Source organism: Cyphellophora europaea, assembly GCF_000365145.1.
Source record: "Cyphellophora europaea CBS 101466 unplaced genomic scaffold supercont1.2, whole genome shotgun sequence".
Lineage (NCBI taxonomy): Eukaryota > Fungi > Ascomycota > Eurotiomycetes > Chaetothyriales > Cyphellophoraceae > Cyphellophora > Cyphellophora europaea.
In genome coordinates, this window is record NW_008481808.1 from 715,025 (window position 1) to 739,377 (window position 24,353).

Genomic DNA, 24,353 nt, shown 5'->3' on the forward strand with positions numbered 1-24,353 from the left:
TACGAGACATCGGGCACCAAGAAACTTTGGGGAGGCGCGTAAGTGAGGGCGAGGTAGCTGCGCACCCCAGTTGGTCTCTCTTTGTTAGATTTGGTTTCATCCCAGAGCGTCAGCACAGATACCCCCATCCGTTTTGCTTTCGTTCTTGTCTTATGGTGGTGGGTGGGAGGTTTGGAGGCGCGGGCAGTTTGATATGATATGATAATGCGAACTGGAATGATTACTGCAGCTTCGAAATTGCTCCGTGCTCCATTCTATGTACTGCATCTCTACTTGGGTTCTCTATACTAGGTTTCTCGACCTCCCAGTTTGCTTCAACAGCTCCGTAAGCCCGTATCAGGTCGGCACCACGAGTTCCAACACGCGCCGACCGTCCATTCCCATGGGAGGGAGCATGCGCACCTCGGCCCAGCCGCCGCGAGGCACTTCGATGATCTTGCCGTCCACGCAGACCTGCCGCCACTGTGCGTCTTCTTCCTGGAACTCTATCCTCAGCCCGTCGATTTCCTCGTATGTGACTGTTGGCTCGGTGACGTGGGCGCCATTCTGGTAGGCGAGCATGAGGACACGCATGATTTCTTCGGAGCCCTTTTCCGGGTCGATGGCGAGGAAGCGCATGGTGTTTGAGACGGCTTCGGTGGCGGGGGAGATGCAGAAGGTCTGCTCTAGGTTGGAGACGAGCGGGCAAAGGACGTAGGCATGGCGATCTGCTTTGTTGGCTGTTGTGGCATTGTCGGTGCTGGGGTAGGTGAGATGCTTCCATTCGCCGTCTCGTCCTTGACGGGTTTTGACGATGCCCTGGTAGACGTGGCCTTCGGTTAGTAGCTTTTCGGCAGCCATTTTGAAACGGTCGGTGCCGTGTTTGCGGTACTCGGTCGTGTCGCTCATGGACACCAGCGAGGCGTGCAGGCCCCAACTGAAGACAACAGCGCCATAGATGACTGCTGCATCGCCATCGTAATTAGTACCCATGTCTTCCCGGTCGGCACCTTCGTTTGTGACGAGGGTTGAGCCAGGACTGAAGGTCGCCTCGAACTGTGGCAGTGGTCGGGGATGGCCATTCAGCATCGTCTGGATAGGATCCAGAGCAACTTTGCTGCTCCAGGCCAGCGCATTGGCAGTACCTTGAGGGAAGAGTACGACGACTGGCTTGACGAAGATGGAGCCGACGCGCGAGTCATACGTGTCGCGCATCAGCAGAGTGGATAGCGTGTTCACAAAGTCGACGATCCCGCCATCGCCAGAGAGTAGGAGGATGGTTTGCTTGGCGCCTTTCGTAGCAGCGATGAGGATGGTGGTGTTACAGAGCTCGATGATGCTGCTAGCGGATTTGGTGGTGTGTACGGTGTGCTTGACCGAATGTGTTTCCAGGATTGGTTTGAGTGTGTCATCGTAGTAAGACTGAGCGCCGCGTAAGCCAGAAGCGATGGATATCACGACATGGATCTCTCGATCCGGAGAGAGGTATGGAGGAAGTTTGGCCCCCTCTGCAGCCTCCATGACGGATAATAATATCTGCCCCGACTGCACAAGAGCCGTCTATGGTTTGACAGCTCCGGCTGCACTTTGTCGAACTCACGCAGTGCCGGTCGAGAGCAACCAGGCTCGGCTGAGGAAGGCGTCAGCCATACAGAATAGACCCGTTTTAACATATGCCTCATTGGGTAAGTGTCTGGAAATCGGCGTGATCCTCTGTGCTGAATCTGCCGTTCTGCAGCTGACGGAGAGTCGCACTTCCAAGGGAAAGCTTCAACTGCGAAAGGTATTCGCGATTGAAATTCGTATCGTAGTGCAAGATAAGTCCTCGTCTTCCGTCTGGGTCAGGCTAAAAAGCGCCCTCATACCTCGCCATCGCCGAAACAAGGCTCGGGCCCTTCGGGAGCGGTGCGAGGTTGCGAGCTCAGTTCCACGTGACCCTGAGCACAGCGCCCGGAACTCGTTATGGCAGTGCGGAGATCCTTCGTTTACCTTGGCTGCAACGCCATCTAGGCCAGCTCAGATCTCTTGGGCGATTGCAACGGAAGCATGTTGCTACGCTTTACCTATAACGGTGTGGTTCGACGCTGCTCCCATACGAGCAAGCCGTGCCGTCAACTTCTGCGATTGGATGATGATAGCATCAACCAACAGCATTGCCTTTCACCCGCATCGCGGCAAGCCACAATCATCTTCCCCTCCTGTTCTTCCACGATACCACAACCCGGCCCAGGAATCTGTGATTCGATGACAGCTCTCCAAGGACCTACACCGGTTAGGAATGGCCCGTCTGATTAGCCAGAGAACGTCGCCATAGCTTGATGGCTTCCACCGAGGTGCAGAGGCGCGCTGCTCGTGGGCCGTGGCACGGGACCTGTTCAGCATGCGGCTCTGCTTCGTCCGCTGAATACCTCTTGCCTCAAAGCCTGAGGCAACGATTCCTGCTGCAACTAGTATCCATCTCGCCTTACCCGAACTTTTGGAACCTTCGCTCTAGCCAGTCGTCAGCACCAACATTGTTGGCAGTGTGGCACTGCTCTGTGGAGAGTTTCCCTGCTAGCCCAGTGGCGTCAGAAAGCGGCACCTGCTGAGACAAGTAACGCGTACGGCAATTTGCTCGAGCAGGACAAGGTAACACTGAAATCACGTGCCGTCATGGCGTCCCGGTACCAGCCAACGTCCGCGATTTATGAAGCGAATAGTGAGTACTACTCTTCTGAAGAGTCTGATGTCTGAGATATTCCCCAGCCGTTCGTCAACGGGGCGCAACGCCATTAGTGCACCAACAGAATCGTCCCAATATCGGCGACGCACGCAACAGCTTCCATTATGCTTCAAACGAATCCGTTCCGAGATATCGTAGAGATTCCGATCAACGCTACCATATCGGAGCCTCCTTTAATCAAATCGCCAGGGTCGATCCCTATTCCAGAGAACGGCCGCCTGCGCCAGCTCCTCCCAGCGTTAAGCCTGGTGGACGTCGCGAGTCTGTCGTACGGTTCGACGACTCCGCCCGTCATCCTAGGCACGTCGACCCGCAGGCGGTATTCGAGGACGACGAATCAGACGATAATACCGGCTCCGAGCTCGGTGGCATTTTTGGAGCTCGGCACGACGATCATTCACACAAGCGAGCCGCTCATAACGTGAGAGGGCGCACTTCGCCGGATGCTATTGCGAATAAGTCGAAGACTGTCGGCCGTTTGCCACCCTCCAAGCAGCAAAGCCGACAGTCCCAGGACCACGACGATGTCTCGGTTTCGGACGACCAGAACTATGCCCTTAGAAGTCGGCAGCGACAGGCCTATGCGGACCCACCCTCCCGCCACGGACAAGGTCCTGACGCCGGTACCCTCCCGCATCCTGTTGGTAACGACCGAACTGAACGTGGATTTTCTATGCTAGATCAGAGAATGCCGAGCGACGCCCAACGCACCGAAGATCGACGCCACGAAACGGCCATCAGATCTGACGATCGTGGCAACAACCGTAGTCGGCATGGACATAGCGATGCGCGTGCCCTCGATGGTGAAATATCCCCTGAAGCTCGCGTGGAAACCTTCGCTGGGAAGGAAGGTCGCGATCGAAGTCCTCCCATCGATGTTCGCCACGGTCGCAAAGCGTTAGACAATGAAGGAGGCGCAGCCAGATCAAAATATCAACAGGCTGTCACGGCAGCCCACAAAGCATACACCTCGACCAAGGCACAACAACGTCATGGTGACAACATTACCGAGAATTACACGCAACGCAAACCAGAACCAGTCTCGCGGCCATCTATACGATCGCAACGCTACGATGACGACTCCGATGGCGACGCTGCCCGTCATCCCCAAGGCCGAGGCTTCGAGCATGACGATCGGCACGGCCAGAACGCTTACCGTACCTCAGAAAGACGAGAACAGCGTCATAGCAAACTTGAAGACGCTAATGTCGATAGGTTGAGGCGCGACATGGCAACAACCCGACTTGACGACCCGCGTAAGAATATGACGCGCAGAGAGGCCGTTGAGAGTGAAAGCCGTGATCTTCAACGGGACAAGCGCCATGTCAACCAGCCGTCGTCTCGCAATGATATGCCTCTCGGTAAGAGCGATGGTATGTCACGAAACCGCGACAAAGACAACGCTGGCGTTTCTGGTGGCAAACATTCTGGAGGGAAAGATCAAAGACATGGTCCAGTGAGAGCTGCACCGTCTCTGCGCAAAGCTGATGATATCGACGGCGTGTTTGGCGCCAACGCTTCGGGAGCGAGAGGCGAACGCTATGATGTTCCCCGAAATCGTTCCGAAGGGCACGGTCCAGTGAGAGCTGCACCGTCTCTGCGCAAAGCTGGTGACCTCGATGGCGTGTTTGGCGCGAAAGGTCCTCCTCGACCTAAAGATGATCGGCACGGGACTGCTCGACGTGAACGTCCTCGGCACAGGTCTCGAGACCGCAATGACGATCTTGTCGATGAAGCATCATATCGTGGAGCCCATCGAAAGTGAGCCTGGTGCAGACAAGAGTGCTGCTAGAGAATCCTCTTAGGACAGTTCAGTCATCAGGACCTCGTCGAACGTCGTGGTTTCGCTCGCTCTTTCAAGCTTCATCAGCACTTTCCGAAGAGCTTTGAAATTCTGGATAGTCTGCGGATTGACCCGTCCCAGCTCCTCGGCCCTCCATGCAAGTGTCCGTTGCATGGTTCTCGCAACGCTCAACCAGCCCCGCTGCTGGCTCTCGCGATCTTGAGACTCGTCGATGACACGCTTGTCAAAGCAGGCTAGGCGGTATATGCTATCGCAGTATTGGGGGTGAGAAGGCGTAAAGATTCTGAAGATCCTTCCAGCGACATCGCGATAGGTATTCACGGCCGCCCTATTCTTGTCATTCATGGCATAAGCCCGAGCCAAAGTCGCAATCCAGCAAATGGTTTGAAATTGGCCATAGTCGAAAGCTTCTTCGCACTCAGCCCGTCGGTCGCTAAGTTTTTTGAGAGCTTCTGGATACCTCTTCATCTCTAACAGCCCCCACGCGTGGATATAGGTCGCGCTGAGAGCAAATCCCGCATGGTTTTCAAAGCTATGGTCTGCGAGCTCCTCCATCTCCGCCAGCTCGTCAAGGTTGTATTCTGCCTTGGAACCAGTCTCCGGTATCCTCAGCATGAAGTTTAGGACTGACTGCACAACGCGAATAAGGTATGTATGGCCAAAGGAGTCGGCAACGTTGTCCGTCATGGCCTTTGTGGCTTTCAGAATATCGTGAATGACGACACGATGTCCGTACATGTTGAGCAGTGCGAACATGTTGTTCAGAGTCGTCACACTGTCCCAAGGATTCAGAGTGAGCAACTCGCGGAAGATGCCGACCGCTTCCGTGATCGACTCTTTGCGCTTTGCATCAAAATTCTGGCCGCCATAGATGGCAGCTGCACAGCAGAGACGCAGAAATCTGGTTACACGCCACTGGTCTTCGGCATCACAGCCGACCGCCTCCATCAAACCGAACATTGCGTCGATGGTGGTACCCAGATCTTCGGGGCTAAGATTTGCCTGAAGTGGGGAATTGGACAGTAGTCCATTGAGTCTCTGTGTGTCGATCCCTTGCGCCATAGCGTTGTTGGGAATCTCTGGTGGGAACAACTGAGCTCTGATTCCTCCCATCGAGGATCCCTGGACATCTGGAGGAGGCCCCGGTTCATGACGGTTAGGAGTGCTGTCGAGCGCGTTGTCTTCTCGAGTCTGCCCCATGGGTGAAGACCCTTCCTCTTCGGCCGAGCTGTCCGATGGTATCGAGTGTACATCGCCCACTGGCGGGAGCTCCTCATAATCAACGAGTAGCTCGAAGGAAGGCCTGTTCGCGTGACTGTCGTCATCCTCATCTGGTTGCGAATGCGCGAAATCAGGTTCAATGTTATCGACTGGCTGCCACATGGGCATGTCTTCTTGGGGCTGCTGCTGCAACTCTCGATCCTCGTCGACCCAAGTGATGTATGGCGAGCGCTCGTCATGATCCAAGTACTCAAGCAGCTCTTCTCTAGACCCGACGAGGCTAGATTTCCTGACATAGGCCAGAATATCTTCCTCGGTCTTCTCGGACTGATTGACGAACACCCGCCGCGATACCCCGTGTCGCGCGGCTTCTTCGAACAAGAAGAGGATAAATGCCGCATCTTCCTTGTTCAGGCGTTTACGATACTGCCAACGACCGAGTTGATCCTTCCACTGCTTTTTTCTGTTTTTAATGGTCAGCCTGATGGCGGTTGAAAACCTGGGGTAACTGACGTAGCAGGGAAACTGTATTCCATGCGGTAATCATTCATAATCTTTTCCAACGAATGGTCTTGAACAATGTATCTCTCATACACCTCATCCTTGAAAGTGTTCCACGTCTCAACGCCGATATAGCGAGCTCGCCTCAAGGGCCGGGCTGGCGGCCCTTGAGACCCTATATGTTGAGCAGCCATGTTCTGTTGTCCTGGCTTCGGTTGATCTTGTGACCCTGTTTCAGCCCTGGTATCTCTGATCTATTCGCAAGCAATGACAGCGGTACCGCAAATTGCAAGTGGAAGCTATGGGCTTGTTGGTGTCGTGAAATACCATGCAGCCCGACAAATCGCCCGCAACGCCACAGCAAATGGTTCAAGCCGCCGGTACCACAGGATCTGGGGCACGCCTCAATCAGAGACAGCCTCGAGGTTTGCCTGTCCGAACTCTAAATGGAAAGTCCCGCTAAGGTCATGCAAGACGCTACCAGGATGGGATGCGGGGCGGCCGTGGGAGGACTTTCGCTGATTGGCGTCGTCTATCGTAATCTCATTCTCTGGATCTTGTCTTGGGATGTCGGAAGGGGTAGAAAGCGGTCAGAGTGGCTTCATTATATGTTTCTGTCGGCCCCGGCACCTTGCTTCACATGTTCGGTTCGCGAGGCAGCGACTACTGCATACCTCTCAGGTCACTGGGTCGAGATGAATACGTAAGACCACTTGGGCCAATAACGTGGAGAGCTGGCAGCTGCTCAGCCTCCTTTTTCTGCTCTGAAATGCGTACCAAGATCTTGGAGGGAGGGTTCAGGCTGATTTGGAGTGCCTGAGAGAGATATATGCATCGGGCAGCAGCAGCGGGTGCCCTCTCGTGCTGCTGCCAGATATGACCCTCCACCAACGAGCCTCGGTCGAGCATCTACCCAATCCCGCCTCCCCTCGAATGTTCCATAGGCTTGACCGCACCTGCCAAAGGTCCCACGCCTTGGCATCGAGGGACTTTCGCATTTCGTTCAGCGAACGGATTCATGCTCTAAACCCAGCTAATCCATCCCCATAGGCATCTCGCTACTGGCTCTTGAGCCTCTGGTCTCACATGCCGAAGTGCTACAGTCCAACCCTTGGACCCCGTTGTCGCTTGGGCCAACCAGCATCGATGCATCGCGGTCATACAGGTGACCGTTGCTTATGTCCGCAAATCGTCGGTGGTCGGGTCCATGGAAGTCGATGCACCACTTAGAAGCGAGAAAAGGTACAGTTAGTGAATGCTGACTGGCTGGCTGGAGGCTATTCTCAGTCGATCGTCTAACCCCTCCTACCAGATGTGATATGTGACAAGGAGAACTTCCGACCTCTGAGCTTGTGATCAAGTTGTGATACCTTTGTACGTTCCGTGTGATGCTGACGACGACAGACCAGCGAACGAAGGTTCCTAGTAGTACTTGTGCCGGCGCAAGACGAGCATTATAAGAGAGAACGACCTCTTCCTCAGAAGCCATCAGCTCTAGAGTACTCCTCGTCGTGCAACTACCCCGATCTCCTCCAGATCAGAGCTTCCTTAAAACTCCACCAACGCGCGCTACCATAAACAGATCTTAGATCTCGTTGTTTGAAGCGAACCCTCACTGCCCCACGCTATCTCAAACTTGCATATCACTGCGAACGAGGCAGAAACCGCCCAACTACTATCTACACACCATGTCTACCTCTACCTCTTCCAGAATCGTGAGCTCCGCCACTTTCGTGACCCGAGATCCTCACGATGCATCACGCCAGCCTGTAAGAGTGGTGCGGTCAGCCCAGCTCATCGCGCCGACCAACGCACTCGATCGATACTTGAAAGATACTAAGCACGACTATTTCCACGGCCTCAAAGCACCGCGCAATCCCTCGCTCAGGGCTCACTCTAGCATGGAGCAGCCCAAGGGCGACTACGCCTGTACAGGCGCATGGACCAGCCATTTACCTTACTCGGACGAGCTGGTGCTTGATTGAACGAACACCGAGAGCACACAAGCGAAATGACGGGGGTTCATGACTTCTCTGGCCGTCCTAATTCATACGATGAGGGGAGGGGAGGGCGGCAAGCTGTGTAAGAATGGTGTCGACGGTCCAAAGTTCCTTTTGGCGTTCAAGGCAAAGAAGAGGTGAGGTTGGATGGTTCAACCTGCCAAAGTTCCAGTGGGTCCCTCACCAAAAGTCCCCTTGGCGGCGGGGTCCACCTATCGGCTTGGATTGTTTGGTGCTTGTATGGAACTTTGGCATCGGCTACCAGGAGTCGGTCGTCATCGTTGGAAAGGGTGGTTTGATGTGTATTATGCTGATTGCTGGTGGTAACTGGCGTTGTGCGTTCGGGTCGTTGGCGCTTGTGGTCAGATCTGCATTGATTTTGGATTGAATTCACTGCCTCTTGGCGTCGATGTCCAAGGCGGGCAACGTACGTGCTGGCTTCAAGAGGTTGTAGCTCCCGTCTGTATAAACTCATTGAGATTACTTAAAACAACGTCATAGTGCTTCACATCCGCAACCGCTCCTGAGGGTCTACCACGGAAATATGTTGAGTCGATATGGTGCATAGTCCCGTGCGAAACTTCCCGGAGGTCCCGTGTGCAGAAGCCCCAGCTCGGACTTTAACGGTCTAGACCCCTAGGAGCTTTAAACGTATCGTAATTTGAGCAGATGCAGCTTCCAGCAGCTGGCATTCTCTGCTACTGTGAGCCCCCCTGCAACACTAGCAGCATCTGCGAAGGCTGCAGCTAGTAGCCTACCTCGCAAGTAAACCATTGAGCTGCGGGCAGGCCCACCACCTGCCGTATTGACGATCATACGCACAGTGTCCCACAAACGCAGCATCAGTCCATGGACTGCAGCCACTGCCTTCAGCATAGTCAACGACCCCACCCACCCTCCTCCGTAAGGACAAAATACCGCAACGGCTCCCTTAGTAAACCCTCCTCCCTGATCAGCCGTGCGATCTCCTGGTGATGCGGCAGATTCCGGCGGTTCTCCAGACTCTTCTGGTCCTTGATTCTGGTTTGCCCAAACTATACATTAGCCGGCGATCACTCCCGCCACACGTTACAGATCTCAGAACTTATGACTAGTATAGACCGGGGACCGGGGAAAGGGAGGGAAAGACGCACTCCATGACAGCGACAAAGCCTGCCTCGCCGTAGGTGCCGTCGTTCCTGCCATAGCGGTACGATGTCACGTCGGGCTCATGCTGCTTCACCTGCTCGGCGAGCCACTGCAGGCGCTCCCAGGTGAAGTCGGTCTTGTCGTGGCGGGGGAGGATGGTGATGATGACTCTTAGGGGCATCGCTGCACGCGTGAGGGCTGTTTGGTCGTTGGGAGTTAAGTGAGGTACTGTTAGATGCAGTGGGGCGGGTCCTGAGTCGAAAGTGAAGAATGGCGTGAGCAGTGGGTTGAGTGCGGCGAGGAGCCAGATATATCTGCTGTCTCTTGCTCCTTCGCGCGAGAGGGACCCGTCGTGGCAATACGAAGTTGTTCAGCTCGCGCGGGGGAAGATACGATGACCCGAGCCAGACCGCGAGACTAGAGGTTGGGGTATACGAGGTTGAGCAACGGAGGTTTCCGGCCCTGGGTATGCAGGTATCCCAAAGCTTGGGATTTGCTTTATGTTTATCTACAGCTGTTAACATGTCCATGGTAAGTACTTCGTGCAAACGCACAGATGCGTATTGTTCCGATTCGACCGCGAGCTAAGTCAGTGCAAGATGTAACATAACTTCGGGCATTCCTTCATGGTCATCCTTGCATCATCTTGGACCTTGTTAGACCGGATGAATAAAGGCAGACTTCTTTCGTGCGAGGCGACGCCTGAGTTGCCATGATATTCTGCCACACCAGCACGTGAACCCCTGTAGGCTCTGCCGAGGCAGTCACACTCTCGCCTACACCGAATGGCCTGTGCCAAGACTTTCACTGCCTAGTCCTCATCCTGGTCAAGGCGCTGAGCTTTCCAGATCTGGAGCGAAGGTTGCATCGACTCCCATCCAAGGCCAAAGCCACCTTGTGGTCAGCCCTAGCAACTTAGCAACAGCGTCCCAGCACCTCTGGAGTGTGGCCCTCGCGTATATACCTGGTGATGCGGCGCCGCTGCGAGTGAGCCAGCGTCTCAGTAAGATATCACATCAGTTTGCACACTTTTTCTCTTCGTACAGCACGTGGGGACTCTTCAACTAATTCCCCTCCCACATTTCTCAACATCATCTACGACCAAGACACAGTATGTGCTGGGACAACACCATCCAAGGCCCAGACCCTACCGGCACGACCGTGCCAGTAAAGACGGGGTGGCCTACGACCAGCCCGGGCCTGATCAGCCGCCCACCAAAGGAGATCAGGAGGAAGGAAACGCCGTATCGGTTGGGTGAAGGGGAAGAAGGGCTGAGCATCGAAACGGCATTGGGTGCAAGAGGCAACATCAATGCTTGGACGCCGCCGGACAAGAAGAGGCGGTCTTTGAAGTAAGAAGCAATATAGCAGATCCTCGCGGGCCTGTCGGATGGTTCACTGGATGGGAGGTGGTGAACGGTTCATTGAGTGCATCAATTCGTTTATACAGTGTTAAGGTATTGGAGACAACAGATCCACGCGCGCATTATGGCAGCAGTTCTTCGCACAGAGCCCCGCTATGCTCTCCCTTAACTTTTTCTCCCTCGCTGTGCACAACTGCACGGCCTTCGCCGAGCCCTTCCTAGTCAGTTGTGCTCTCACACTCTACGACCCCAGACTTCCAGGTCAAAACAGAGACCCCACATGGCGCCCGTTCACTGCCTGATAGTGGGCCCCACGAAACTCTAATCGACGTGTAACACCCACCAACGACCAATGATCTCTACCAGGCCCTCAACATATCGTTCGAGGACTCGTCACGCCCGCGCATAGCACTATACACGGCGTTCATCAAACTTTCGTTGCGTGGATATGTCCCTGCACGGCTCCACGGCGCTAACACGACCAGAGGGGCTTCGAAACCCTTGCTTCGTGCTCGCCATCGGTGTTGCTCGGACGGATCTGTGAAGCCGAAAGGACTTACAACCTCAAGTGTTGTCTTTTACAGCATGAGATCTGCTTCAGTAGCTCGGTGTTTGCATATGGTGGGAGGGCACGAAAAGTGCTGGGCACCAGGCAGTGAAAAGCCCGCTAAGCCGTTTTGGGACAGCATGTAAATGAGTGGCATATCCTTTCTCGCTATGCGGATCGAGGGTCATATAGGGACTTGCAAGGATGAGGGTGAGGTGTATGCAGATTTTTTGGAAACGTCAAAGTATGCTCAGTAATTTTTCTACAAAACTCATCACTGCCCCTCTACGAAACGCTTGCTTGTAACCTGTCACCTTCCTAATCTCGTCGGAAAAGCAGCACTCATCTGGCTTTCCAAAACCAGCCGGAAAATACGTTGCTTGTGGTCCCGAGCAGCGACTCCACACTGATCTAGCCCTTCAGTCTCACTCGACATAGTAGCCCCTCGTCCGAGCCTCCGCCTCGCCCAACACCTTCGCAATGTCCACCCCGTCTCTCGGCACCAACTTGACCTTGAAGTCCCTCGGAATCGCCACGAGAGCGCTCTTGAACTGATTGTAGTCGACATAGTCCGTATTGGGCGGCTCACTCTCGCTCGCGACGATCTTGTAGCAGCTCAGAATCCGAATGAGCGCCGTGTACAACAGCCTGCTGGCGATGAACTGGCCGGAGCAAGCCCTGGAGCCCGCGCCGAAAGAGTAGTGCTGGATACCCTGCGCGGGCAGCTCTTCTGGCACACCTTTCTCGGACGGGGTGTCGAGCCAGCGCTCCGGGTTGAAGACGTGGCCGTCGGGTCCCCAGTGGCCGGTCTCGTGGTTGGCGGCCTGTGCGTTGATGAGGATCATGGTCTTCGCGGGGATCTTGGCGCCGTCCCATTCGATGTCGGTGACGGTCTTGCGCGGGAGAGACATGGCCGAGACGGTGTAGTAGCGGGCGGCCTCTTTGATGATGGCGTTGACGTAAGGGACCTTCTCCTCGAGGAAAGAGTTTGCCCAGACGTCGGAGGTGGTGCCATAGTAGCGTTGGATATCGGCGTAGGCGAGGTCCTGGAAAATCTGGCCTTCGGCGGTTGCCAGGCTGCCAATGCAGGACGTCAAGGTGCCTGGGATTGTTTCGAAGCCGCCAGAGACAAGAGAGAGGCAGATGGACGAGACTTCGACACCGGTGAGCTTAGTCTCTTGGTCTTTGAGTATAGCGGCACTGATGCAGGGTTTATCTGTGCCACGCTGGATCATATCTCGGACTTTGTTGAGCAAGAAGTTGAGGTACTTGTCGCGTCGGTCGCGGAGCTCTTTGCTGCGGCGGTTTTTCTCGTTGTTGGGGAAATAGCGAAGGATCGGGACGTAGTCTTGGTAGTTCTCCGAGGCGGAGCGTAGGAGAGATATCGCAGATCCTACGTGCAGGATTTCACGAAGCATATCATCGTAGACATTATCCATGCGGATTCCATAGCAAAGTGTAAGAGTTGTGTTCAGCGCAAATCTCTGGATGTAAGGCCGGACGCTGACCTCGAGAGCGCCGTTTTTGGAGTCGGAGAAGAGATCTCGCATAATACAGTAAGATTCAAGGTCGAACATGTCGTGGTACCCGCGCATGGCCGGTCGTCCCAGGGCGGTGCCAGCAGCCTTCCGCTTGTTCTTGCAGGACGCATCCCATGGCGAGGAACCGATAGTAAAGCCTTGTGTAGATGAAATGACGCCATGGAAAGTGTACAGTGTTGGGCGGTCAATGACAGCGTTCTGGTGTCCCACGAGCATGCGGCGAGCGTCATCAAACGAGTTGACTACCACTGCACGCGTATTGCCTAGCTTTATTTGGAAGACCGAATGGCCGTACTGTTTGAACCACTTCTCACACACGCTGGCATGATCTTCGCCCAGTTTGAGCAAGTGGCCAAAGATAGGCGCTGCGCCCGGGATCTCTGGGATGCCTTTGATATACGGAATATCTGTCGAAAGAGACCACTTGGGGGAACATTAGCACGATGAGATATAGTAGCGCAGCAATCAATTACCCTGTACAGTGCGAATAATACCAGGCACACGAGAAGAGCGGGGAGGAGGTAGTTATCGTGCCCAGGCTGCACGGCGCTCCAAGTCAAGGATGCCATTTTGGACGAATGCGAAATTGATAGCTCGAATTGTTTCTGGGTCGGACATTGAGGAAAGGACTCTCTAATATATAGGGTACCCAGCGGTACTGCACTGGAAGATGTGACCGAGATGTAGCTCCGCGCTCGTCGCCTTCCGCTGCACCGTGCAAGGCCGTGTTCGGACATGCGCGGTGGACATGTGGTATAGACGGAGATTCACGCCGAGGAGTGCTGTCCAATGACGGCTCAACGATCGTCGTGCAGATTTATATATTAATGGTGGAGGTATCCGTTCTTCCAGATGCTGCAAGTCTGGCCATGGACGTGGCCACTTTGTTCGGTATTCGTGGTCGCGTAGCCCTGGTCACAGGTGGAAGCTCGGGGATAGGATTGATGATAGCCAAGGTCTGTCGGTGCGAGCAAAGTAGTTGAATGGGGCTGATTTAGCGAGCCAGGGCTTCGTCGCAAATGGAGTAAAGGTATACGTGACCGCACTTGGAGGTCAGGACCTCGATGAAGCTGTAATCGAGTTGAATGAAGTGGGAAAGTCCAGTGGCGGGAGCGCCATAGGGTCAGTTACAATCGAAAGGAGGCGCACTGATATGCTAAGCCATGCTCCCAGCTTCCCCAGCGATCTATCCACCAAGGAGGGCATCGCCGAAGTCGCAAAATACCTTTCAGCACGCGAAAGTCATCTGGACATCCTCTGCTCCAACGCCGGTATCCGTCGAGATCCTCCTCAAATGACGAACCCGAAGACCGCCTCTCTTGAGGAACTGCAAGCATCGCTGTGGTCATCAAGGCACTCGGACTGGGATGATACGTTCCGCATCAACGTGACGGCTCATTATTTCCTCGCTGTGGCGTTGATGAAGCTCTTAGCAGCAGCCGCCGAAATGGACTTACCTGATGGGAGGAAAGGCCGGGATGAGGGCCGCGGGAGCATTGTGATCACGAGCAGCTGTGCTTCCATGCACAATTGCACCAATATCGACCTTACGAGCTATGCTACAAGCAAAGCCGCAATCGACCATCTCGTCGAGCTTCTGGCAGCGAAGTTCGGGCCCTGGTATATTCGAGTGAACGCGATCAACCCTGGATGTGAGCATTCTGCCCTCTTGTGATACCCGGTGACTGATCAAGAACAAGTCGTGCCAAGCAAGATGAACCCTGTTCAAGAGGGGAGTAATCAGTTCGCGGCACTGTTTGATGCGATGCCAGCACGTAGAATCGGGAAACTGGAAGATATCGTTGGTGTCGTGGTGTATCTTTGCAGCCAAGCCGGCGTAGGTGATGCCCGTCCCCTCACCCCCTTGTCCAGCAAGCTGATATAATACTCCTACAGGCGTATGTCGATGGACGTTGTCTGTGCGTCGATGGCGGTCGTGTACTGGTTGCTAACGGTCAGTGATTGATGTCGCTACCTTAAGGCATGGATACGCACCCGTTCCATCGGCAATGAATCGAGAAAGCTGCCACACATGTATTGCAACCATGCAGGTACTGTTACGCCGCGACGGTGGCCTGGTGCGCCCCCGGTGCTACGGTCCGCCGTAGCCAGCATGCACCGGGACAGGGCTCATCCATCGAGTAGTAGGAGAATAGATACGATTCTACCCTTGTTTTTGCTGTCTTGACAAGCCTTCGTACTAGGTACTGCCACGAAACTGGCCTCGGCTGGTACGGATTGATCCCACCTCGCGTCTTGATTAGCTTCTAGACTTGCTTTGGTCACCAAAGCGAAGTCAGTGACTTCGGCGACGTCCAACGTTCTCACGTGTCCCTGGGAATATGCTGCTCGCTACCTAGTCCGTACCTAAGCCCCTCACCGTCTGACTTCCTTCGAACAGCCGAAAAGGTTCGCGGGCAAACGGTATCGTTGGAGATTCGATGCCCGCTGAAGCGGAATCCCTGCGCATCCCCGCACACTGTGAGTCGGCGCGCTAGAGACTGCCAGATGCAAAAAATCGCCTCACATATCTCATCTTTTGCTCCACTGAAATGCTTGCTTGGACTGAGTGAGCATTACGCAAGTCGTCATTAGCTTCTGGGGTATCTCCTTGGGGGATCTCTCAGGCCTTATTCGAGTCATGGTAGAATGCGGGGTCGGGTATCTTCGTCGGGCAACCTGAGAGATGAGCGCATGTGATGCTGACTTGCTTGATCAACGGAGCTGATAGACGCCCGAGGGTATGACGGTGAGGGGTGAGAATAAGGGTACCGCGTCATTGAGCCCCTGTGTCTAGTAGTATATTAATGCACTGCTCAGGCCCAAGGGTGCCAGCCTTGGTCAGGCCATAGTAGAGGAAATCTGGACGAATCGAATTGCAATCATGCCGTTGCATAACAAGCTACCAGCCGATCTCAAGGAAGTGGACGTGATTGTAAGCTTTTCTGCAGCTCTCAAGACAAGGTTGTGGCTGACCGATGCCAGATTGCGGGAGGTACTTGCCGTCGACACCCCACCGCACGCTCTCCCACTGAACATCTTCACAGGAGGTCTCGCTGGATGTGTGGTTGCTTCTCGACTCGCCGAGGCTGACCGTAATCTGACCATCTTGGTCATCGAACAAGGACCCAACAACTATGGCATGCCGGAAGTCGTCCATCCGGCTCTGTATCCCCGAAATCTGTTCCCTAACAGCAAGATCACGCTGTTCTGGCAGACCAAGAAGTCTCCTCAGCTAGCTGACCGCTCGCCAATTGTGCCTTCGGGAGGAACACTGGGAGGTGGATCGGCCATGAACTGGATGGCAGGCAATGTCCGGCCGCCACCGAGCCACGATTGCTGATGCTCGACAGGTGTACACTCGTGCCCAACGCTCAGACTTCGACTCCTGGAAAACTCCGGGCTGGGCAGCTGACGATATGATTCCCTTCTTGAAGAAGGTCGGCTACTCCCTGTTTCCCCCTTCCGGCAGGCGAGCTGACATCCTGCAGATGGAGACCTACCATGGCAAAGGCGATAAAGATCGCCACGGCTTCGACGGCCCGGTCAACATCAGCAAAGGCACTCACACCTGCAGCCGTGCCGAGAATGCCTTCGTCGACGCAGCCGCTGCGCTCGGCTATCCCGAGGCTACTGACCTGCAGAATCTCGATGCCAACAACGCCATTGAGCGATGTAAGTCCTTCCAAATTTGGGACACCGTCTCCCGACGGATCGGAATATCCGGCTCCTCCGCCGTTAAGTCGCTGGGAGATGAATTCTGCTAATATCGACAGACTACCGCTACGTTGGTCCAAACGGCCGCCGCCAGGACGCCGCGCACCGGTACCTTCACCCCAAGCTTCGGAGCGGCGACTATCCCAACCTTCACGTGCTGGTCGAAAAGCAAGTCATCAAGGTGCTGTTTGACGACAACAAGCGTGCCAATGGCGTCGAATACCAATCCAACCCGAAATACTTGGCCAACCCGGAGTTCCTGGCGACCAAGTACACAGCCCGCCGTACCGTGGGTGCGCGCAAGCTTGTCGTGGTATCCGCTGGTGCCAACGCCACGCCAGGAATCTTGGAGCGATCCGGTATTGGCGACCCTAAGGTTCTGGAGCGTGCTGGCGTTCCTGTGGTGCAAGACTTACCTGGTGTCGGGAATGAGTATCAGGTAAGTCATTTGCGGCGACGTCGAGCGCTCTCCCTCCGCCCGTTGTCGGGATATGCGGGTTTGCCTTTCCGACTCTCCTACTCCCGCATCGCTTGTGATGGCTAGGAGACTGGCGGCAAGAACACTATCGCCAAGCTCTGAGATATACTCCCATCCCAGAATCCAAGCTCGAACTTACTGACGCGCGTCTGGATACAGGATCACCATCTGTCGCTGTGGGCATACCGCACGAACCTCAGCCCAAAGGAAACCATCAATGGTTTCCAAGACGGGCGCTTCAACCTCGATGACGCGATCAAACAGGGCGATGAGCTGCTCGGCACGAACGGCATGGACGCGCAGGGCAAGTTCCGCCCCACGGAGGCGGAAATTGATGCCCTGGGACCCGAGTTCAGGAAGGCCTGGGACAACGACTTCAAGAACACGCCCGACCGCCCACTCATGATTCTGGCGTTGTACACCTGGTAAGCACTGACACCACCACATGACCTGCGCGCTCGTGCCAGCAACAAACAAGCCGAAGTCACTCGCTAACACTTTGTCACTTCCACAGTTACTACGGCGACCACTCCACCCTCCCCGACGACGCCGAGTACGTCAGCATGGCCAACTGGACCGCCTACCCGTACAGCCGCGGCTCAGTCCACATCACGGGTCCCTCGCCCGCGGACCCTCCCGAGTTCGACACGGGCTGGCTGACGGATGCCAACGACATCGACCTCAAGAAGCACGTTTGGGCCTACAAGGTGACACGCGAGATGTGGCGGCGCATGCCCATCTTCCGCGGCGAACTGCCCACCAACCACCCGCGCTTCCCCAAGGGATCCAAAGCCGCCGTTGTGGAGAAGGCTGATGGTCCTCTGATGGACATGGCCGACAAGGACAGCCGCATCGAATACACCGCCGAGGACGACCGCGCCATCGAGCAGAAGGTCCGCGAGGTGCTGAGCACAACGTGGCATTCGCTCGGCACGTGCAAGATGGCGCCGCGGGACAAGGGCGGCGTCGTCGACGGCGGCCTGAAGGTGTATGGCGTCGAGAACCTGAGGCTGGCTGATTTGAGCGTTCCTCCCGAGAACGTGGGCGCCAATACCGGCAACACCGCGTTCGTGGTGGGCGAGAAGGCGGCGGATCTGTTCATCAAGGAGCTGGGCCTAGGGAAGGGAGTTACAGCAAATGGCGACGCCCAGGCACAGCCTAGGCTGTGAGGGGAAATGAAATGGAAATCCTCACCGAATGGGAACTTGCTCGGCCTCTTCGTGCATGTTTGTACTGTACATAGCTGCCGGATCCAGACTTCATAGCGCTGGGAAAGGCTATTACTTCGCTTCCCATTTTTGGGTTCGCACTGCATCTTCACTCAAAAGCATTCGCATGGTCGTGCCTCTCCCGGGCAGAGATAGGTTCCGTCGATGCAACCTCCCAGAAGGAACACTCTGACGCATCTTCGACCATGGCTCCACCCATGCGGCCGCAATGACTCGTGTATACTCCGTAATGATGCACGAGCACGAAAAGGTCCTGCGGAGTACGGGGGTACAGTAGTCCAAAAGCCGGACCCTGGCGGAAATTGCGACCTTCAGACTAGCTGACAAGTTAAACACATCCACCCGCTCCACCCCCCCCCCCCCCCCTCGCCAGCGTCCACCGCTGACATAAGCGTGGCCCCGTGAGATGCCCGTAGTACTCCGTATTGCACGCCAGCCTTTCTGTAGAACTTTAGAGCTCAGAGTCGACATCTACGTAACCAAGGAAATTCTGCGGCGCGCATCTGGCGCATCGGCTACAAGGGGAACCACGTCTGAAGTGCCATGAGAGGTGTGTAGATTTGAGAGAAAAATATTGAGGGGATATCTCAGTCTGCCTTCCTTAGTGGTAGGGCATAATTAACATCCTATACACACAAAGTTGCTTTTACTCTGGGTATCTTCGTAGCCCTGGCAGCCCTTCCCGGCCGAATTGTAAGCCTTTGTCCTTATATCCTAGTTCTTGTTGAGCACGCCACAAAACACCATGCAATGAACCTTGGAAATACAATATCCGTAACGTCGTTCAACACCTGTTCCCTCTTTTTTGGTGTGCCTGCCCTTGGTGTCATGTGCACCTCTGCTGTCGCGCCCTCACTGGCGTCTGTATCTTCACGTGCGGATGCCAAGGCCCACTATCCCCTTGTTGCCGCTGTAGCTGTTTGGAAACGGCGAGTAATGTGCACTTGTGACACTCTTTCTCAGTTGACCGCGCGGTGACGGCATCGGTGGTGGTGGGCTGGGAAAGTTGCTTAGATCAACCGACTTGCGATAATCCATGCCTGAGGGTAAAGGCGGAACCGCGGTAGGTGTTGGAGGGACTTTGCTGTCGCGTGTGCCCTTCTTTGCTCCCGACACAAATCTGATAGCGTTGCCGATGCTCTCGCTTCTTTTGCGTAGCGTTTGAAAGCTCTTCTTACGGGGCATGTTGAACTCTGGCGATGGTGAGTCCTCCCTGGTCTGGGGGTAGTCTGTAGTATGGGCCCTTAGCTCGGCAGGCGGAATGGGTAGAGCCGTCACACTACCATTACGGATGCTAGCATGGGAGATGCTTGCGTAGGAGGTAGAAGGCCGGTGCGAGGTTCTGTTGCGATTCGTTGGTGGCTCGTGGAAATCGGCGGGTACCGTCTCAAAATTCATTCCATCGGCAGCGGCAGTGCGAGGGCGGTCTTGTCGATTATTCTGCCGTCCGCTCACAGCAGGTGATACTAAGTCCTTAATGCTGCTCATTCTTGAGTGGCTTGATCTGAAAGCTGCGGAGAGCAACGGCATGCTGCTCTTGCGTTGTGCGTGGGATCTTGAATTGGGCTCGACACTGTGCGTGCTCAATGATAGCGAGTCCCGACTTGCGTTTGCAATCATGTACATCGCGTTTGATGGCAGATCAGGAACCTGGAAGGGGGCGGCTTCAGAGGCTAGGAATCCTGACTTCTGACTCAACTGCGACAATCGATGGGCCGAGCGGGCAGGTATCTCTGGGGGCATGGTAACCGATCGTTGCGTAGCAATGTGAAGTAATAAGCTTGCCGATGACGATGTTCGACGGTTGTTGTTCGACGATCGCGAAGTGATTGACACTACGGCGGGTTTGGCACGTGGGAGACGGAAGGAAACTGGGGTAGCAACCTCGCATAGCGATTCTTGCCCATCTGTATCGGTGACTGGTGAAGAGACAACTTCCACGGGAGAGTCGAGTATCATGGAATACCGATCGTACTGGAAATCGGCATATGTTGCAAGTGAGGCATGCAGCTTGGGTCCTGATTCGGGCTCGGGTATGTCATTTTGTTTTCCGTCGACGGGCGTTTCAGGCACGAGAACTTGTAGCGCAGGTCTTCGGGTGTTGATTAAAGACGGTGTCTTGTCGGACATAGCGTGAGGAGTATCCTGAGGCGTGCTCAAGCTGTATTCGGAGGAAGTCTCTAGAGAATCGTCACGGCTGTGACTGCTTCCCGGCGTTTCGTCGTCAGAGCCAGATTGAGAGTCCTGGTCGGAAAGATCTTGCAGGGCTAGAACCCTCTCTCTTGCACTCTCTCGAGCTTTCTGGCGTTCCTCCTCCCTTTGTTGGATTCTCTGACGGCGAGCAGAGGCTGAGCTTAGACTGCGGGCCCTAAGTGCTTGCTCCATGGTGACAGGAAGAGAACAATGGACAGTTAGCACGCATAAAGGACGGAGACTGCAGGAAGATGCAGGGGAGTCGACGATGCAAGCTGCATGCGGGCTGGCGCGAGATGGAGCGAGGTGCAGATGGCTTTGCGGAGGCTGAACTTTGGAACTTCTGGTGCAGCAGACCTATTCAAACACCACCAGGTCACAGCGGAAAGGGTCGGACCATGGTTGCCAGATACGACGCCCGTGCGAACCTGGTCAGCTCGGATAGTTTTAGTACATGGTCGTCTAACAATGAAGCTCAAGTTAGCCAGATCGGGGGAGCAAGAGCCAGGATGTTGACGAAAGTTGAATCTCCGACCCAATGACCGGCGGGGACTCGTCCAGATGGGGAGTAGAGGGCCAGATAAGTCTGGGGATGGCGGCGGGAGAGGGCGACGGCGGACTGAAGACAAGATGTTTAGGCCAGGGTCAAGCGAAGTGCCCTGGAGTAAGAGAAATTGCAGGAGCGGGTCCTTCAAGGATGTAACTGGGGTGGAGACAGACACTGCGTTGCCTGAACAGCTGCAACGTGCATCAGTTTCCCGCCGTCACGCGGTGAGAAGGCCAAATTAGTGGGGGTCCTACTTTCACCGCTGGCAAGTACCGGCTGTTTCAGGGTGTGTGATGCACAAAGTTTCGGCCCTGTGGTGGACATGAGCTGATGGTCAAGCTGAGATTGGATCGTCACTGATGAGCGAGTTTGCTCCAAGCAATCAGCAAACTGTTGTGGTAATAACACTGATTGTCACTGGAGTAACGTTCATTAAAGCTGTAAGTGATCGACTGGCACGGCGTCTATAGAAAACGAACGAAATCAAATCGGCCTGTACATCGATAATGAGACCAACCTGGCACCGCAGTAGGAGAAACGAGATTTACGGGACAGTCAGCCAAAAGCAATAGTGACTGAATTGAATCATGGATGCATGTGGGCCCGCCGAGGCATGTGTCAAACGGGAGGCACAGAGTCCTCAACCCGCTCAACTCAGGTACCCAGTTGAGGATCCAGGCCTTCGGTTTGGCGTGCGGGCGTCAAAACTCTAGGGAACTCCAGGGGCGGGGCTGGGCGACTCGTCGCGTTGCAGATCCCCCCCCCCCCCCCCCCTTCCGCACGAGCATCAAACCCGGACCCCTTCCTCCTCGCCAGATCAAGCGAAAGGCAATCTTGACCTGCAGACAAGACGTCCAGGGTATCAGGGCACTGTGATCATATCCGTAAACCACGATACCTCTTTTAGCGACATCCCAGGTGCCGTGACTTGACGAGGATGGCGATTTGAATCGTATTTTGTGTGCAAGGTTGATTGATACGAGGCCTCAATATTTGAATTCGGGCTTTGTGGCGTTTATCTCGTTCACTGGGCGGGCCGCAGTGCCTGGCCCCAAAGTCTCTCGCTTAAGTGACCGCTCGGGCGCACACGAGTAAAGTCGTGCCCACATCGCATGAAAACCCTGTACTTTGCGCGGCGAAAGGTACGGAGAACAGGTTGTGGTAATTCTTCGCCTGTAGGAGAGGGTACTCTGCTACTGCGCGATAGTAGCGTACTCATCTCAACATCGATTCTACGTTTCCTGAGAGTTCTTCCCAAGCCGCCAAAGTGTGGGGGAGGTTCATGCAGTCTGCGGCAGGGTTCGGTTTCGAAACCACAGCCTTCTTCGGCTTGGAAACCACGATTGGTCTAGTCATTGTGGTAGCGTTCACCCTCTCATTAAATCATCCCTTATATCCTGGCTGGCCCCTTTCTTGACGAGTCATCAATGTCGAGAAACTGCTTAGCACTGCTCTGGACTTTCAGAACAGTGCTGCTGCCATTCCATCAGCCATGCCTGCACAAACTGTGCGATCTCCGCTTGGGCGTTGGCGACAGCTGGGGGAGGTAGATCTGGTGTTGTCTCGTTACTGAACAAGCCATTCTCGTCCCAGTGATGCACTGCGCCCTCGATGAGGATGAGCGGCTGGTCGACAGTGCTAGAATCGTTCAACCTATCTGCCACGTCCAGCGTGGCCAGAGGCGATGCTGGCCGCCAAGGATCGGTCTCTCCTCCCACAATTGCCAAACGAGGGTAGGAGATGTTGAAGCCGCCGTATTGATTGACTGACTCGAGATCTGGGGAAGTGGTGATATTGAACGCATATCGACAGACCGAGGTCAGGTATTCGAGGTCGAGGATGCGAGGGATCAGCGGCAGCTGGCCCTCTGGAACGCCAGATCCGGTCTGAATATATCCCCACTGTGTGCTATACGATTGTCAGCTAGTCGCCGAAATGCATTCGAGCCGACTCACCAGTACTGGTATGGCCACGACAGTGAGTCCTGGTTCTCGATACTTTTATCGGTATACATCTTCGATGTTCCATTTGTCATGCTGAAGCATTCATTCTGGGTGGATTCGCAAGACGAAACATAGGTGTCGTTGATCCAACCGATTAGGTTGAGCATAGGATTCTGGAGAGTGTCGCTTTCATTCCCCCAGCCACCCGCCTCTACCAGAGCCGAGGCGTTGGAAGCGAGCTCGCCTGTTGCAGGCCATTGCAACTCGCTCGAGGTGATGTTTCTGCAGTACTCATCAAAACTAGGACTATTGACCTCCGGGTCCCAATTGCGACTCTGCCACCCCTGGATGCCAAATGAGATCTGGTTTGCGAAGTCTTGGTTGTCAGTCAGGTTCTGCAAGCCGAATGCCGACTTCAGATCTTGGATAGTCTGCGTGTCGTTAGCCACGAGAATATTGTCGAGGACGTTCATCAGCTTCTGCTGTGTCGAGATGCAATCTTGCGGACCGTAAATCCTGATGGGCTCGTAATACTGCCAGTAATCATAGATCGCCTCTGTTACTCCTGAACTGGAGATGGCTCCCCAAGTGATGTCGGGATACACGACTCTCATAAACGCCACAAAGGCTCCTGCATACGATCCGCCGTAGACGATGTAGGGCGTGTGGGGCGCAGTCAGATTGTACTCCTCAAGACCGGAAAAAACAACGTGCTGCTGGAAATAGGCTTGATCGGCCATCGCTTGCTGTGTGGTCAAGAATCGTAAGTTTTTCGTCTCGAGATCAGGTGTTGGGAAGCTGGTCCCGTAGTAGCGATGCTCAAGAATAACCCCGAGTCCATTGGTGGCCTTCGTAAGCTGGTGAACAATCCCTTTCTGCAGATACGGGAGCCGGTCTTCAACAGTGGTCTCGCCGCTTTGGAGCAGTATGACAGGTCCGCCAGGTTTGTAGTAAGTTGCATCAAAGTAGTATCGCAAATTGAAATGATCGTCAGAATGCGGTTCGTATGTCGAGTCATTGTGGAAGTGGTCGACTGGGACGGATAAATTATAAGCTGTGTAGAGGTCCTCGGGTTCGGCATCTTGCCGTGGTTCCAGCCGTACAGGACCAGGAAGCATACTGTCCAACTGTCAATCATGTGATGGCATGCATCTGTCGGCATACCTTGCTATTGCGGAGCTAGCCGCGCACACGACCGACAAGAGCAACGAAGGCATTCCGAGAGCCATGTTCACGGTATCGATGGGCAAGGTGAACAGCAGCGCTCCCAAGAAAAGTCCCACCAACAATAATCGGGGGAAAGCTTGATATAGCATCGTTGCATGCTTGCCACTGCTTGTTTGAGCTTCTCCTTCGTGCTGGAATCGAGAAGATGACGTTGTGAAACGGTGTAAAGTGCAAGGCTTTCTGCTACGAGGTTGCATTGCTTGGGGTAGAAC

At 54.8% G+C, this 24,353-nt stretch overlaps 9 protein-coding genes across 9 annotated transcripts; 3 read left to right on the forward strand and 6 right to left on the reverse strand.

Annotated features, from left to right (window-relative positions):
* Nucleotides 1–336: 336 nt before the first annotated feature.
* On the reverse strand, nucleotides 337–1,500 carry HMPREF1541_01754 (uncharacterized protein; the record flags this gene model as incomplete). Its single annotated transcript, XM_008716111.1, has 1 exon — nucleotides 337–1,500. The coding sequence occupies one exon, from the start codon at nucleotides 1,498–1,500 to the stop codon at nucleotides 337–339; it is 1,164 nt and encodes a 387-aa protein (XP_008714333.1).
* A 1,131-nt stretch (nucleotides 1,501–2,631) lies between these two features.
* HMPREF1541_01755 (uncharacterized protein) lies at nucleotides 2,632–4,466 on the forward strand (the record flags this gene model as incomplete). Its single annotated transcript, XM_008716112.1, has 2 exons — nucleotides 2,632–2,677; nucleotides 2,725–4,466. The coding sequence occupies 2 exons, from the start codon at nucleotides 2,632–2,634 to the stop codon at nucleotides 4,464–4,466; spliced, it is 1,788 nt and encodes a 595-aa protein (XP_008714334.1).
* Nucleotides 4,467–4,502: 36 nt separating this feature from the next.
* On the reverse strand, nucleotides 4,503–6,421 carry HMPREF1541_01756 (uncharacterized protein; the record flags this gene model as incomplete). Its single annotated transcript, XM_008716113.1, has 2 exons — nucleotides 4,503–6,189; nucleotides 6,240–6,421. The coding sequence occupies 2 exons, from the start codon at nucleotides 6,419–6,421 to the stop codon at nucleotides 4,503–4,505; spliced, it is 1,869 nt and encodes a 622-aa protein (XP_008714335.1).
* Nucleotides 6,422–9,105: 2,684 nt separating this feature from the next.
* HMPREF1541_01757 (uncharacterized protein) lies at nucleotides 9,106–9,536 on the reverse strand (the record flags this gene model as incomplete). Its single annotated transcript, XM_008716114.1, has 2 exons — nucleotides 9,106–9,247; nucleotides 9,361–9,536. 2 exons carry the CDS (start codon nucleotides 9,534–9,536, stop codon nucleotides 9,106–9,108), a joined length of 318 nt encoding a protein of 105 aa, XP_008714336.1.
* Nucleotides 9,537–11,691: 2,155 nt separating this feature from the next.
* Nucleotides 11,692–13,376, reverse strand: HMPREF1541_01758 (uncharacterized protein; the record flags this gene model as incomplete). The annotated part of the gene is made up of 2 exons (XM_008716115.1): nucleotides 11,692–13,230; nucleotides 13,281–13,376. The coding sequence occupies 2 exons, from the start codon at nucleotides 13,374–13,376 to the stop codon at nucleotides 11,692–11,694; spliced, it is 1,635 nt and encodes a 544-aa protein (XP_008714337.1).
* A 300-nt stretch (nucleotides 13,377–13,676) lies between these two features.
* On the forward strand, nucleotides 13,677–14,769 carry HMPREF1541_01759 (uncharacterized protein; the record flags this gene model as incomplete). The annotated part of the gene is made up of 5 exons (XM_008716116.1): nucleotides 13,677–13,763; nucleotides 13,814–13,929; nucleotides 13,981–14,459; nucleotides 14,508–14,644; nucleotides 14,704–14,769. The coding sequence occupies 5 exons, from the start codon at nucleotides 13,677–13,679 to the stop codon at nucleotides 14,767–14,769; spliced, it is 885 nt and encodes a 294-aa protein (XP_008714338.1).
* Nucleotides 14,770–15,691: 922 nt separating this feature from the next.
* Nucleotides 15,692–18,171, forward strand: HMPREF1541_01760 (uncharacterized protein; the record flags this gene model as incomplete). Its single annotated transcript, XM_008716117.1, has 8 exons — nucleotides 15,692–15,742; nucleotides 15,793–15,802; nucleotides 15,855–16,120; nucleotides 16,161–16,247; nucleotides 16,299–16,482; nucleotides 16,584–16,963; nucleotides 17,162–17,427; nucleotides 17,517–18,171. 8 exons carry the CDS (start codon nucleotides 15,692–15,694, stop codon nucleotides 18,169–18,171), a joined length of 1,899 nt encoding a protein of 632 aa, XP_008714339.1.
* Nucleotides 18,172–19,101: 930 nt separating this feature from the next.
* Nucleotides 19,102–20,616, reverse strand: HMPREF1541_01761 (uncharacterized protein; the record flags this gene model as incomplete). Its single annotated transcript, XM_008716118.1, has 1 exon — nucleotides 19,102–20,616. The coding sequence occupies one exon, from the start codon at nucleotides 20,614–20,616 to the stop codon at nucleotides 19,102–19,104; it is 1,515 nt and encodes a 504-aa protein (XP_008714340.1).
* Nucleotides 20,617–22,413: 1,797 nt separating this feature from the next.
* On the reverse strand, nucleotides 22,414–24,032 carry HMPREF1541_01762 (uncharacterized protein; the record flags this gene model as incomplete). The annotated part of the gene is made up of 2 exons (XM_008716119.1): nucleotides 22,414–22,879; nucleotides 22,927–24,032. 2 exons carry the CDS (start codon nucleotides 24,030–24,032, stop codon nucleotides 22,414–22,416), a joined length of 1,572 nt encoding a protein of 523 aa, XP_008714341.1.
* Between the last annotated feature and the right edge of the window lie 321 nt (nucleotides 24,033–24,353).